At 44.1% G+C, this 16,021-nt stretch overlaps 1 protein-coding gene across 3 annotated transcripts; it reads right to left on the bottom strand.

Annotated features, from left to right (window-relative positions):
• Nucleotide 1: 1 nt before the first annotated feature.
• Nucleotides 2-15,813, bottom strand: rtn1a (reticulon 1a). Of its 3 annotated transcripts, XM_037240642.1 has the most exons (9): nt 15,609-15,813; nt 9,803-10,519; nt 8,498-9,154; nt 2,477-2,684; nt 2,256-2,394; nt 1,616-1,685; nt 1,277-1,323; nt 1,131-1,189; nt 2-861 (listed from the first exon to the last, which is right to left on the bottom strand). In XM_037240642.1, exons 1-9 carry the CDS (start codon nt 15,811-15,813, stop codon nt 819-821), a joined length of 2,145 nt encoding a protein of 714 aa, XP_037096537.1. In that variant the 3' UTR covers nt 2-818. The 3 variants fall into 3 exon arrangements, with proteins under 3 accessions (XP_037096537.1, XP_037096539.1, XP_037096540.1); XM_037240644.1 differs by lacking the exons at nt 8,498-9,154; nt 9,803-10,519; nt 15,609-15,813 and adding an exon at nt 5,991-6,317 and having other exon boundaries at nt 779-861; XM_037240645.1 differs by lacking the exons at nt 8,498-9,154; nt 9,803-10,519; nt 15,609-15,813 and adding an exon at nt 3,853-3,988 and having other exon boundaries at nt 779-861.
• Between the last annotated feature and the right edge of the window lie 208 nt (nt 15,814-16,021).

Here is a 16,021-nt window from a genome sequence, read left to right on the forward strand (position 1 = left end):
ATGTTATCCATCACGATACATTTATTTTGTCATGGTCTTGTAATTAAATACATAGTGTAAGTGCAAATAGTTAGAGTCCGGGGGTCTAGAGAACTACACAGTATAGTAGAATATAGTACAAAGTTGGACAGTTATTCAAACAAGCTTAATATCACCAGATACTCCTTGTCTTCATAGTAGTTGTACAACAGTACCCACAACATAAGCGTGTGTATTGTTCCTTATTGGTATACAAAAGCAAAAACCTACAAATACCACATCTAAGACGCATATATTTAATTAGTTTGTGCTTGGAAACACCAAAAACAAATTGTGTGTGAATATATTATGTGTATGTAACATTCATTCACACACACCAAGAGAAGCCCCCATCTGCTTACTTGAACATGAAGCAGTGAACATTGGTAGCAGACTGTAAGACTGTGGCCACTTAGCTGTAGTTTTTTTTTTTTTTGTGCCACATCGTACTGTTTGTGGTAAGCACTGCAAAAGCGAAAATGTAGCATGGATTTTCAAAACAGCACGAAAGATATCAAATATTTACCCAAGGCTCCACTTCATGCTTTTTACTTTAGAATACTAAACACAAAAAAAAAAAGGTTGTCTTTTTAGCTTTTTGAGTCGTGAACTTGTCTACCTAGAGGCATGATGAATGTGTGATTGTGTGTTGTTAGTGTTTACACTGCTCTAGACAGGGTGAATGTTTCTCTAGTGGGATGCTTTTTAGAGAATGCCAAGATGACAACGCATGACGCCCCTCTGATGTTGACCGGGCTCTTCAAGCGTGAGTGAGCCTCCTCCATGAGATGTACTCGGGTCTACTCCTCCTTTCTCTTTGCCCCGGGAATCTTTGCTTGGATCCTGGACACAGAGAACAAGTAGGAATTGCATGTTTCCTGTAGGATTAAGTCACCAGTAGACAGCAAAGCACCTGCTGCTCCATTCTCTCTTTTTATGGTGCTTACATCTTAGCTTTGACCAAATAAGGATAAAGATGGCTGGCGGTCACTTGCCCAAGTGCACTTGTAACTACTATAGTTTTTTGTTGTTTTATCTTACATTTTAATACATTTAAGAGATTATTATTTAACATTTTATGTGCTGTAAGAAATTTCTGAACAAATACTCACTTCCCCACCACAGAGTTGACGTGGGTCCGTATTAGTCCCACATACTGATCTATCTGTGCCTAAGCAGTGGAGAAAAAAAATAAAATAAAATTAACAAAACTAATATTTTTTTACAGACATTTTTGATGGTTTTAGAAAATCTTTACCTGGTGCTTCTCATAGACCACAGGCATAGTGAACATGGAAACCACAGCTGTAAGCACAGAGAATAAAGAGGTGTTAAAATATTCTCAGTCAACGCTGTAACAAAATCACTTAGCTTGGGCTAACTGTGTAAATACCTACATGGCACAATTATACAGCAGCTCTTAACACACTGACAAAGACATGCTGCCCTACTTCGGATTACATAAACGCTAATAATAACCTGAGTGTATCCAGCGCACACGAGCACATATTGCTCCCGGTGTGTAGTGCAAGAAATTAAGGTCTCTAAAGTCAACATAGGGTGGAGTGAGACATGAGGTGAGTCAGAGTGACCTCACCTAGGATGAGCAGTGTCAGGCCGTTGAAGAGAGCGCCCACGTAGGTCAGAAGCCACATCAGCACAGCAAACTGGACAGAAAAAACATTTTTAAGCCTGTTTTCCTTTCACAGTGGATGATAATGGAATACAAAAGCCCCCAAGAGGCAGATCCTTCCGTGAGATGTTTCCACCAAACATGGTCTGCTCGTCACGGAACAGTAAGGCATGATTCATTTCTGAGCTTGCTCACTGGTATGCAACATTAAATGTGTGACAGCAAAGAATTGTGTCAAAGGATAACCAGCCAATGATTTAAGACAAGATGTCCAAAGGCTGGCCGGGGGGGCCAAAAGCGGCCAGTGTACAAATCTCCACCGGCCCGCAGGCTCTGACATGAAATTAATGTTTGGCCTGTCAGCACTGTTGACCAAAGCAAAAAAAATACACATGCACGAAAATACTATTTTCTACTTCGCCAGAGGATGTAGCAGACAAAAAAACTTCCCATCTGCATAAAACAGTAAACACCATAGGAGCACATGCATTTTTTTTTTTTTTTTTAAATCTTGTAGCTATTTTGTCCTTTCCATTTCTGTTTGAACTGGGAATGTAATCAGCCAACTACTGTCCTGCTTGGTGGAAACCGATGGTATGCAAACCTTCAAAGAGTCAATCAGATCTTGAACAAGGAAAAGCCTGCGCAGCTCCTTCATGCAGGTGTTGGTGTAGAGGAGGATTTTGTCAGCATATTTGCTAACTTGGTCCTGGGACAGAGAGATTTCAATCTCCAGGTAGCCTCTGTATAAACACAAGTACAGGAATGGAGTCCATCATTATGCAGTGGCTTACTTTCTATTTGGTGCAGTGGTGATTGACTCACTTGAAAGGATGCCCCTCATCGGTTTTCTGCACAGCCTGGAGCACAGATTTGTAGATGCGGAAGCTGATGGTGGCAGAGAGGGCAGCCAGGGCTAAGTAAGCTCCGACGCTGACCACGCTGAACTGGGTCAGAGAGAAGAGGAGCAGAAGCGCGCTGCCGAACACAGCTCCTGACTGCTTCACATTCCTCCAGTAGAGCAGGTCAATAGCTGAGGGGGGCAGAGACAAACAGTGTTACGAGCCACAAATGACATAACCTCACATTTTGACATTATTTAATGTACCTGGAAAAAAGCATCTGTATCAAACAGCTGGAATATGCCATTCATTGGCCACAGCACCCCCTTACCCGAGCTTCCTTATCCAACTATGCGTCACAGGAGTAGTTGTCGCTATATATCTCCATTCAAGCCCCTTTACTGGTTTGAGTACATTTATCACCGCTAACACCTGCCTCGCTCTCATACGTACACAAACATACATCACATCCAAACAGGCGCCATATTGCACAAGTTGTCCGAAAAGGAGAATTAATGATTGACAAAAAAAGAAGCTTAATCGGCATGTTTAAAGATAACGGTTCAGTGTGACAGGGCCACGTTGATAGGCGGTGAGGACTGAGGGATGGCGACAAATTGACACTCCAAAACTGACCGTGCTTCCACATTTGGCCACTGTGCCCCTCTCGGCTTGTCACCTGGAAATGCAAACATGTTGCCATGGTAACAGCTGCTTTTTATTACCGTTATTTCCATTCCCGCTGTGCTTGATTTGACTGCCCAACCAGGGTTTGTCATATCTGTATGCTGGGAATAGTAGAATCGCTCCTGAGAACAATCCTTCCGGTGCCTTTCTCTTCCTCCCCGAGTATTCCAACAGTTTTTTTTATGCCTGCTCTAATTTTAGCCATAGAGCTGTGAATGGCATCGTGATGACGGCCATCTTTGCTTGCTCCTGAACAGGGATCTGTGGATTTCTAAGAAGAGGTCCGGCTTTCCCTCGGACTTCTTTGGACTCGTTTTGACAATGTGTGCGCATGTTGCCAACGTCCCACCTTCACTTTCTAATGCAACGTATGCAACGTTTCTTGTCAGGAAACAACGATGTGCCACATATACCAAGTTATCAGTTGGAAATGGAAAGACAATCGACATGTTCCACCGTCCCTCACTGTGACAACAGCCGGACCTGTTGGAGATGCTGTGAGAATAACACACACATCCACAGGTGTGTAGCTTCTTTACGCATTGTACACACACACACACGCACACACTCACAGAAGCCAAAGCAGCTTTACTGAAGCCACGGGGTCAGCGCCACACAGCCGTAGTATAGAGGTTAAAGTATTAGCATAGCGCAGCACAAGCGGGTACTGACCTGCGGCTCCCATGGCTGAACAGGGAAAGTGGCAGCTGCTTTATTCACAGACAAAAAGAGAGCATTGAGGGGGGTGCCCCCCACCCCCTTCCACTACCACCACCACACACACTGCAGTGGAAAGGAGTGACTACAACCACACTAGCCAATCAGCAGCTGTCTGATGAGTGACGAGTCTTTAAGGGGGCGTCTATTGGCAAAGAAGCACAATACAATTCAGCAAACGCTTTTCTAAGCTAAGACATCACCACGGCGGCCTTGTGGCAAACCAACGCATTAAAACTACAAATTTTGTTGTGTTAACATTTAAATTGTAGCATTTGTAGAGATGCGCACAAACAGCGTATTTTTTTTTGGGCGCTCCATCACAATGGCCTATGCGCCCAACACCTGCCTGATGCAGTTACCATAGCTACGGTGCTTGCTCCATTTTATAACTGAGAGATTGGAGAAAAGGAGGGGACAAAGCAATCCTTTGGGAACAGAGAGAAATTTATTAGAGGCCAGAATCTGGGGGTGACACAGGAACATAGCGAGTGCGCGCACCCTGTAAAGATCGAGACGGCCACTCCCTTTTTATCGCGGAACGCAAAGGGACAAAAGCGGCTAACAGCGGCCTCTGAACGGTCAAATGGATTCAACTGTATATACCAAAAGATGGAGGAAAGAAAGTCATTCGTAGATTTGGTCTCCTTTTTTATATAAAAATAATAATAATGTCCAAATTGAGCAGACAACTGTCTCATTTTGGTCATAAATGTTGTGCAACTGAGTCAGGGCCCGTTAGCTGTTAGCTCCCATCCTCATCATACATTTAAAAAAAAGACCAAGTGATTACCACCCATGACAAGAAAATGAATCCCCCCACCCGCCCTTCTCTCTTTTTTTCTGAAGTGAAACTAGTTTAGCCTGACCTCATTAAATCACTGAAGACATCCTTGTGGCCTCAAACAAGTCATCAGCCCAAGTGTGCAAACATGCAATGAGATTTCTGCTGCCAAGAAGTCTTAAATGTAGGACTTGTCCATCCAACTAAGTTAATACTTCAGAATTAATATTCTCAGTGTATTCCAATTTTAGTGTAATTCATCTTAATTCCCACTGCTCTCCTTTTTTTTAAATTATTATTTCTGACTTACACACCAAGACAACTAGGAGTGACTGCATATCACATCACTATGTATCTAACTAGCTGTATTATTAATCTAGCAGGTAGGAAATAATCATCAAATACTCTCTGCCATATTTAATGTATTTAACGTGGCCTACACTGCATGCACGTGAGATCCTATGCATCATCATCCTATCTTCAGATCCTATGCAGAGCGGCTGGAGCGGTTTCATTTTAAACACTTGTCCACTTTAATATAAGTAAGTCGGTGGTAGCGCGTATAAAATGATGTCATGAAGTTGTCATTTACTTAACGCCACTGGGGCAGAGGCCACGATTTGAAATTTCCTCTGGCTGCGGACGCATCCTATCAGTTATGTCGTTACATAATCAAATTGCTCATGCAGCCAGAGGGCTAATGACAAACTCAGATTCTGCCATTGGAAACATCTCAAATCAGAGGCTAACTGGAAGGCGATAACGATGCACTGTGGAGGAAAGGGCGCCATTTTCTTTCCACAAGCTCCCCCCGCTGGATGTAGCCAGACGGAGGATGCTTTTTTTTTTTTCCTTTCTCCCCTCGCCATAGCACGCTCTCTACAAGATACCATCGCGGTCGAGCAGATAGGGCTGATGTAACCGGGATGGGTGTGCCCTGGTTACCATGGCGACAGTCTGTCAGTGATGGCCAAATGCTCGTCGCATACAAAAAAGGCATCATGCCTAATGTAAAAGCGGCACCTTTGCACGCTTTCTACATTTGAAATGTTTTTGCGTCCGCAAGAGCCAGTGTGTCGTTATGTATGCAGTTTAATCTTATCGCTCTAATCGTTCCTTCCCCCCCGTTTTGTGTAACACAATTGATTGTGTCATCGGGGTGTGTCTGTACGAGCTAGGTGACATTGTTGTGTTCTCCGTTTAGCTGATACGGTGGCTGATGCGCAAAGCACACTCCGAAATATACATTTAAAGAAACGTTCATGCAAGATAATACTGTACATAGACACAGATACATTTAAGCAAATACCCTGGCCCTTCCAGCCGCTCCAGGAGCTTTCCTTCTTTGTCACATCTGCAGCGGGCTGCATGCTGGTAATCGCGTTTATCCGTGTTCTTGCTTGCTCTCTTTCAAAAAAAAATTCTTCTTTGAGCACCTCTTTTGTCACTCGTGCTCACGCTCTCATTGCAGAGAGGGCATGAATGGTTGAGAAAAGGATGTAGGCACAGATAACAGGGAGGGAGGGAGCATGGGAGGGAGGGAGCTAGGAGGATGGATGGCGAGGCTTTCGAGATGCTGCTTGCTGGCGGAGCTCACGCTGATGCTGTGGATCGTCAAATGTGCTTGTGTGTGTGTTTGTGGCTAGGGAAGGGGGGAGGGGGTGCAAATTGTAAACATCACAGTTGCTGCTGCAGAAAATCGGCCATGTGATGATTAGTAGCCAACAGGGATGACAGGGTGGGGAGGCTTTTGTCTTGAGAGGGGGTGGTAGTCTAGCTTTCAACAACAAAAGCCTCACCAGTGCCACCAACAGACTGTGGGAAGCACAGCAGGCTGATGCATCAGTGACGTCAACATTTGGGCTTGTTCAGTAACTATAGATTTTTATCATTCATTGAAATTAATTTAATTTACAGCCCCACTAAAAAATGACCTTGTTGGTCCATTTTTCATCAAGACAAAAATTTGTATAAAAAACTAAGAATATGATGAACAAATTGATTTGATATTTACTAGGGATGTTTCATACTTGAGTAACTACTGATACCGATACCAAGGACCGATACCACATGTACTTTACATAAATGTTTTTCCCCATAACCAATGTCACCTATTTTAAAAGAATTTGATTTGACATTCATTTATTAGTCCCACGCAGGAATATTGTCCCAATATAGTAAATTTAGCTTGAAATTGTGTAAAATTAATGGCAATTTTATTTTCTAATAATATTTAATTTTGTAGTCCTTCATTGTAAAAGGGTCACAAAGGCTGCCGCCGTGAGATACCTGGGTCTCGGTACTTGCCCTTCGATGGTTGAACACAACTGACCCTGCCTGACCACTTGTGCAGACATTATTTATGGTTGCGCTGAGCTATTCAAGTAACCCGTTTCCACTATGACTCACCGAGAGCTTCTTCTTGAATAATGCAGATGGAGGGAGACATGCATTGTGCATTCAAGCTTAAGCACAATACTCCTTCTTTATTGCCTTGAAGAGGTGTCTGTGTTACAGACTCCGCCCCCCCCAAACAAAGGCAACTGCAAATAGAAATGAAAATAAATGCGAACCTGAATATAAGAAAAATTGCACAGTCACCGTGAAGTCATCAGCGACAAAAAAAAAAAAACACTCCCTTGATGGAGAGTCTAGGTTCTTCTCAGAGCCCACCCCCTCCCCTGCAGGCAACCACACCTCACACCTTCTGTTCACTGCAGCCTCCACTCTGCCAACACCCACAATCGAGTCAAAAAAAAAAAACAGATTCTCTGAGCCAGACGGAACGTGCTCCCCCATCAGTGTTGCTATGGCAACTGGGGATGAAGCACCAGCCTCTCTGCTGCTGAACAAAGACGCACTGCGCCCTCTAGTGGTGTACAAACAGACATGTGACCTGATTGTTGGGGTTTTTCTTGTTTTGTTTTGTACAGTATTTCCAGAACCTTCTCACTCCAAGAAAACAACAGACGGAGCCATATCTGAAGAAATAGAAATACTTTACCTCAAGTCAAACCTGCAAGTATTACAAGCACCCATTAATTATATAATTTCACCTTTTGTTTGAAGAGGAAGCCTCCAAATAGAAAACATTTCCTTAGGCATCAAACAATATGAAGACTAAATGCCTCAAGGCACCTTAAAAGTCTGTCCCACTTTTGAGATCATCGGATTATGTACACAGAGAGAGGATGACCAATAGTGGGCAAAATACACATTCTAACGTTAAATGTGCAGCTTGGACCGAATGAACTCCATCTGACAGTGACTGCCATGTTTGCTTAACTTAATCCCAGGATTTAAAACAGTCAAACAAACAAGGGTCCAGATGCTGCCCGCTGCACCATCCCAACAATTCGAATTTACACTTGATGCCTCATTCTTGGCTTTCTAGTCTGATAAGACAGTTTGATGTCTCCTTCTTTTTGCATAGTCAGGATGTGGATCAATGCAATTTAACTCTTTTGAATCTAACACTAGGGGGAAGCAGATTCACAGCAAGGACTTCACATGCAAGAGGTTATTGTTAAATATTCAGCTCTGATGAGGTTGTCTCTAAGGCAGTGTGCTCCTTTTATATAATAATATGCTTTGACAGTACTTGCAAATTGTAGCCTTTTTTGTTCATGTTACACGAGCGTGTACTTTTGAAGAGCCGCCGCGCATTCACGAGGCTGAACCCACCACATGGACTTCATTGAGTGTCTTTTAAACTAGCATATTGAATAGGATAGAGAAATTACCTGCATTTTAGAATTAGGCCAACATAACAAAGCAAAAGAAGATGAAGAAGACATACAGTGTATACACACTCACCTTTTTGTTTGTTCAAACCTTCCAGGAGGAAGGTAGCCGGCGATTTCCCGAGATCCACTTTGTCGTCATTGGTCTTCTTGTCCTCTAGATTGAACTTGTCTGGACGCACCTCTGGGGGCACAGTAGCAGTCGGAGGCTTGGGCTTGCTCAGGCGCTCGTCTTCCGCTTTGACCTTGTCTGTGACCGGGGGCTCGGCTGGCACGCTGCGGGCGGTAGGGACACTGGCAGCCAGGGGAGAGGGAGGGCTGGGTCCCACATTAGGCCCTCCGACACCTTGCTCTCTTTTCGGACTTTCTTCAGATGCGGACTCAATGAAGAGGTCGCTGTCAAGCTCCGCCTCTCTCTCCTCACGCAGAATGCTGTAGGCCGCTGGGGTGTGGTTGCCAGCCGGGCCAATACCAATCTTGGAAACAACCGGGGGGCTGTCAAAGGGGCTGCTGGACTGGTTGAAGGTGCCCTTACTTTTAGGTGGCTCGGCAAACGGGTTGCTACTGGCCTTGGGAGGCTCCTCAGACACTAACTCAATCTCGGAGTCGCCAGACTCTGCACTGCTACCATCCTGGTCCCTGTCACTGAACTGTGGGCCTGGACTATATTTGGGAGCTGAAGACTTCACTGGGTCAGCCTTGAACACATCATGGGAAGGGAATTCTTTTTCTGCAGAAAAAAAGGATGACAGTCTGCGATGTATTCCTCATTCATAAATATGTGAAACATACAGTACTGTCAAGAAAGGGAGGGGCAAACGTGCTCAAGGGCCCCTTTTTTTATTTTTAAAACTGACAGATAGGGAAGATCAGTTTATTTTAGGAATTAAATGAAATAATTCTCATGTTTTAAGTATATTTATAATTCATTGAATTGCAATTGTTTACCACTTGAATCAAATGCGTTTACTTTTTCTTTCTTACTACAACTAAAAAGATAAATGAATTCCAAATAGTACAGCCCATTCATGCTGAATGTGGACAGAAGTATTGGGACACCTGGTTGCAGAAGAGCAAAAAATTGAAGTTGTACACTGTTTTTGTAAGATTTTCAACAACTTAGATTTGTTGCGTGTGTTTGGTTCATGTCGAAAATTTGTGTGGTCAGAGGTCAGGTCACTGATGGACCCGAGAGTGGGCCTTACAATCTGTTCAACTTAATCCTGAAGGTATTAATGTGTTTTTCTTCCGCACCAAAGTCATCCAAGCATGACTTTAACGGCTAGGCAGGAGCTTAAAACTGCTCCCACAAACTCAACAATATCCCAAGACTTGTCAATATAGTGACTACCAGGCAATATGTGTGTGCTTTGCTTACGTGTAGGTGAAGCGTTGGGAGTGGAGGCGGGGCTCTCATCCTCTGGTTCTGACAGGGTCACCGTGGGGACCCCCTGCAGGCCCACACTGAGCACATTCTCACGGTCACTCCCAGTGGTAGGAGGGGGACGCTGCTGAGGCTCAGCCTTGGATGCCGGAGCCTGCGACTCGGTCAGGGTGATCTTCACGGGGCTAGCTGACTGCGGCGTGCCTCCGAGGTTCCGGTAGGAGCGGTAGTCCGACAGCTCCTCATCAGACGGCTCCTCCACGTAGGGGAAGGAATGGGACCCCAAGGCTGAACCGAGGTTCTCATCTTCTTCCTCATCTTCTCTTCCAGGGTTCTTCTCAATGTAGCTACCCAGAGAGTCGGGGCCGGTTGATCCTGTGTTCACCAGGCTGTGCAGCGCCCCCTGCTGTTGGTCGTGGCGATCATCCCCGTGGCTTATGTCCATGTAGTTGTAGGATTCTGTCTTTTCTGAACCCATCAGAGACTTAGGCATGTCGTTGGACGGGTCGGACATGCTCTTGGTGCTGGAGCTGAAGTCGTACGTGCCAGTGGAGAAGTGGTCCAGGACGGGGGATCCAGAGGAGGCCTTCACGTTGTCAGACAGGTAGGAAGATTCTCGACCTGATGTAAAGCTCTGATTGGATAGCAAGGAGGTGTACACGTCACCGTCATCATTCATGGGCTTCCTAAACAGGCCTGACATTGGGTCACCTATGTGTCCAACCAGAAAAAGAAGTGAATTAGAGTGATAGCTACTAAAATGGAGATAACTTGAAAAGATCTGACGCCACTCTGTCACATGGTTCTTAATGTCATAATACGCTCTCGCCAGACTGAAAGCATGGAGCCGCACTTTTGCAGCCCAGCGAGGCAGCACTAACAGAGGCTACTTGTGCCCATGCAGTGGACAAAGACTGATTGTTCAGCCACCAAAACCAACAAAGCCACAACCAAAGTCTATTCTAAATCATGCACATCAGTAATGTCGTCCCCTGTCACAACAAAAATAAATGCATGTACACTGGCTACTCACCTCCTAAAGGTTCTATACCTGATAAATTAGGTTAAGGATGTGCAAGACTCTTTTAAAAACTCTCTAGTGATAAGTGCAGTGACTTTCCTCATCACCCTGTATTAGGTCCAACACTCGACCGGTCATGCATAGGGTCAACAATCCCTAGCCATGCTCATAGCAAATATAAACCCAGCAACCACTTATACTAATATTTGGATTGCGCTGTGCACAAGTCTCGCTAGCCCCTCCTTCTGTCCTCTAGCCCCCGCTTCTTCCCGTGCAGGGGTGGGGCTATAAATAGTCTGGCTCCAGCTGCTGGGCTTGGATGATGGGGAGAAAAGATTTAAAACTGTCGCCTTTGGGTTAGCAGCAGAAGGAGGATGCAGACTTAAATGACAGAGGAGTCAACAATTCAAGACCGCCCTCCCTTGCTTCCTTTCTAAAAGCCTCCCCGCCCTTCCTTTCTCCCTTTGTCATTAACAATACACCGCTGCGCGTGCCCGAAGGCAGCGATGAAGAATTTGAGACACTTAAGCCTTTTCTTAATGCATAGTTGTGGCCACACTGTGTAGACTTGATGGCGTTGGTTCAACACAAATGCCCTTGATATGATGCCAGGGCGAATCAACAAATAATCCTCTTTATTCCAGATCCCCTCAGCCATCACCCTGGCAACGCCTTCATAATCCAGCACTTGATTCAAAACACTGACAAATTCTTCCTTCACCTCGGCAGATGTGGGAAGCACTCGGAGCTACTACACGGCGAGAAGAGAGGTGATGTGTGACGCCCTGAACGGCCACTAATCTGAGTCAGGCCAAAGTGTGGGTAAGACCCCCCTCCTCCTACTTCCCCTTGTTCTCGCCACCTAGCACAACAACTCAGCGGGTGTTGCGTAAGTCATCTGCATCAGTGACGAGGTAGAATGCTGGTCCACGCCGGCCACGATGGCAGCGACTGTGCTGTTCCTCGACAAACATGCGGTATTGAACCGGAAATTTTCAATCTGTAGGGACCCACAAGGCTCGGACAAAAGCTTTGCCACACTCGAATGAAATTAGAGGTGACAACAGAGGAATTCTCATTCCGATGCCAACATAATTATGTCACTGAAAGGATGGCCGGGTTAGATAAAATACAAAACAAAAACGTACTGACGGATACTCGGTGAGGGGGCTTTTGTCATCGTGAATTGAATGCGGCCTGACAATCTGTGCTAGGTCACACTCAGACGACTCATAGCAAACACGTACATCCCCTGTTGCAGATTTAATACAGGGGGACTTTTTTTAAAATGATTGAAAATAGACGGTAAATTTGTCCGCGGGCTTTTAACTTTCAAAAGAGCAGTAAATGCTCAAGGACGATTCAATTACGACATTCTCAACTATGATGTCAGCTTTCAGGAATTTGATTTCTCTCCACGACCTTGTGAAACTAATCTATCTCACAAAGGCCATCTGTGCCTTTTGTCATGCGGCTAATACGCCAGCAATTTATTACTCTGGCTTTCAAGAGAAAATGTAGAAATTTTTACCATGCAAAGTTTTGAAAATCAGCCTCAAATGCAACCGAGTGACCCCTGTTCAACACAGTTCTATTCACTATTGATGCTCCTTCATTGATACTATTTCGAGTACCTGAACAACCACCAAGAGTCATAATGTGATTGTGCTGGGAGGTGATGTCATATAGGATTCCTTTACAGTCAGCATGTTACTCAAACGTGGAATCATTTCTAGTTTAGCTTATTGTAGCCACTTTCTATCCCATTTACAGACAATGGGGATGACGAAGTCGGTGTAAAAGCAGGTACATGCAAAATGACTTTTATAGGTCAATAAGAAAAAAAAAAAGCAAGGCTGGAAATTCTGGACTGCTCCGAGTTGTATCGATCCTAAACAATAGAAGCATACAATTATGGTAAAAAAATAACCATCACTGCAGGTTACAAGGGGCGGATGATATTGTTCCATTGGCTTAAAGTAAATCAATGTTTTTTTGGTGGGTGCATATTTATGGATGAACATGTGTCTGCGCCGAGCTGTCAATTTAATGTACCTTATGATTTCACTTGCATCACAAAGCAGACAGAAGGTGTACCTGCATTCACTCAAATCACCTCCATCACTATGCAGATGTACTTTTGTGTGAGTTAATCACTCTAATCCGATGAAATGTGTTGCAATGGCTTGCGCTGAAATTGACTGGACAGTGGCCACAGCCAGGCATGCGAGGTGAAGGACACAGACAGAAGCATCATATTTCACTTCCTGGCTCTTAAGCATTCATGGAGTAAACAGGAGCGCATCGAATACTCACACAGGGATTTGATGGAATAAATAAGGCAACGACACAATCTTATTGCACAATTCAACAGAAAACTGTAGAGAAAAAAAAAAGTTTGAAATCTACATCGGACTGGTTACAAATCAATTTCTAAGGCTTAGGGACTTCAGCAAACCAGAGCGATTATTCACAAATGGAGAAAACTAGAAAAAGTCATTGGACATTTTCAAGAGTGGTCGGCCAACCAGAATTACTCTGAGTGGAATGGCGACTCATTCCGGAAGTTACAAAAGATCCCAGAACTAGGGCCTGATCAATTAATCATTTGGCTGATTTAATTAACTAATAGCTCTATAAAAAACGGCAACAATCTGTGGATTTTGTTGTGGATTTTTGAAAGAAGAAAATTCAAGACAAAGTCAAAAACCACTGGTGCCAAAAAAAGGCTCATTTCACATTTGCCAAGAAACATTTTGATGACTTTTGACATCACTCCCACCACACCTCCCTACTTCCCCTTTACTGTTTCATTTTATGACAAAGTCCGAAGAGACCTTAGAATGCCCCCTTGGGAGCATGAGCCGAGCTCTCAGCGTGCAGCTAAAAAGCCCAGCGTTGGCTCATGTGGGACCACTAAGTGCTTTTGCGCAGCCGAGACGCGCAGAGAGGAGCCAGACAGGCGTGCAGCAGCCTCACCTTTGTCGTCGATGACGACATGCTGACACCATCGCCTGATTCATCCAGTTGGCACATGTGGTGTAGATTTTAAATTGAATCCAAAGGAATGGTTAAATGGTGAGAGAGAGGTGGTGAGACTTTTACATAGGATTGTTAGATATTTCTGGAACGTTCACACGGCAGCTTGACAAAAATGTTTTTTTTTTTTTTATTTATGTAAGGAAGAAAAATTATAAAAGAGGAATTAAATGCTGTTGGGCTTCTACACATTTAGACCATCATTAAAATCATGGTAGAAAATAGATTTTGTAGTTGGTGGGGTGAAGTGAAGAACATCTAGGTCAGACACGGATCGATTATTCAGTCAGGCAATTCTAGACAACTGGACAGGATACAATTTCACTTGGCATGAACCACTCCTTGACAGGTTATTATTTGATCCAACAATAATTCTCTGGGCATGTATGAAATAAGAACTTGATCTCCTGAACATGTATTTGCTCAATCTAACCAGCCAGCTCATTTCTGTATATTTGATTTTTATTTCAAGTACTTGTATGCACTATAAATGATCATATAAATTCAATAAACCACATCTTTGTATTTGATGAATACAAAGTGCGACATGTCTGTTTGGTCTTAGCGACAGCCGGTGAAATGAAAATGACAGGAGCAGCAGAAGCAGGAAGTAGGCTTCCTTTTTTTTTTTTTAACTCCTTATAAATTTTTCAGTGAATGAAAAGTTCCAGGCACCAGTTTTACTTGCTAGCTCTAACAGTGAGCCCCCAATTAAAAATAGAAACCGCATTAGGCCGAGGAGAAGGATAAACTTAGAACTCAGGAACATCTTTATGTCTTTAGGTATGACTTTCACTATATCAGTTGGGGAAAAAAATGAAAATTTTCAAGTAAGGTATGCACTTCTACACTATTTGGTACACCCACATAATCCAAATGAAGAATTTTTGCCTTTGCTAAAAAGTTTTAATAGACAAAGTCAGGTATTATTTTCTCCCTATTATTGTTGTTGTTGGTCAAAGAAGCCTGAAGGTTTTGTGCTAACTGGCTGATATTTTGAACTGATAATAATTCTCTCAGGCTGAAGAAAAATGAGCCCAAAGCTGGGCAAGCTTATGTTTGCACCCAACATAAAAAGTTCACCATAACAAAAGCTCAATAAAAGCCTACTATAACATCTGAACTTAATTTGGGATTAATCTCTGAGGCACTTGAAATGGTGTCTTGTGTACGATGACTCATTCAACATGAGTTTGTGATCGGTTAATTTCAGAAACAGCCACACCCCTCTAATAAAAGGGTGGGTACACAACATAATTTCAGTTAATTATGTTGAGCTTTTATTTTTTTAAGTTGAGTTGTTGGCCGTCATTAGATAAATGTGGATTCTAAACAGACGCAGTACAGGCCCATGCTGTTATTGCACTTCTCTATGCTATTGGTTGTATAATTGTGAGGTGACACGGATTAAGTCAAGTAAGTCCCTACTAAAGGCCTAGGTACTAAATGCACCACCCGTCACTGTTTTTTAAGGCAGACTTTTTGATGCAGTCTGTTGCTTAATTGTTCAGTTTTCCATGCAGTAAGGATGGGCAATGTTGCGTCCTGTGATTGTATGTGTAGGCCTGCAGCAGTGATGTCAGTTCATGGTCATAGCATGGTAATGCTGATGCGTGCTGCAAAGTTGCATTGTAAGCAAGCATTGTTTACACAAAGTACTTGTTAACCTTATGTTGTCCTGTTTACTGATTTATTTGATTATTATTTAGGTAAACTGGTTGCACCAACTGCCGGCCTTACCTGTAGATGCAGTTTCCATAGCAACGGGGGGCCTTTTCCCATCGTCCTGGTACGGATGAAATTGTCGATCCAGGTCGTCGGCCGCCTCGCCGCCCCTCGGCTTCACTTCATCGCGAAGCGAAGCCGCGTTGCCAAACATGCGGCCGTAGTCGTCGCCGAACCAGTTGCCCTCCGAGACGAGCTCGTCGGTGGACTGCGCGGACATGCTCGAGCCGAGTGTGTGTTGTTTGTATTGAGTTGGCTTGTATGCGTGAGGCAAACACGCAGCAATGCGACGTCTGGCAGCCGGAGTGTACGTAGACGCGTCCTCGGATGAGGCGGTGCGCGCAGTCGGGGAGCAGCAGGAGAGAAGCCGGTGCACGATTCTTTTAGTTCACTGCTTGCTCCGTTAGTGACGTCATGGTCGCCTGGTG

Source organism: Syngnathus acus, chromosome 22 (assembly GCF_901709675.1).
Source record: "Syngnathus acus chromosome 22, fSynAcu1.2, whole genome shotgun sequence".
Taxonomy (NCBI): Eukaryota; Metazoa; Chordata; class Actinopteri; order Syngnathiformes; family Syngnathidae; genus Syngnathus; species Syngnathus acus.

Bases quoted from the DNA above. Each gene is read 5' to 3' on its own strand.
- rtn1a (XM_037240642.1), bottom strand. From the start codon at position 15,813: ATGTCCGCGCAGTCCACCGACGAGCTCGTCTCGGAGGGCAACTGGTTC. The intron at 10,520-15,608 runs GTAAGGCCGGCA...TTGGACACATAG, and splicing joins TATGGAAACTGCATCTACAG to GTGACCCAATGTCAGGCCTG. The intron at 9,155-9,802 runs GTAAGCAAAGCA...TTTTTTCTGCAG, and splicing joins TCCCAACGCTTCACCTACAC to AAAAAGAATTCCCTTCCCAT.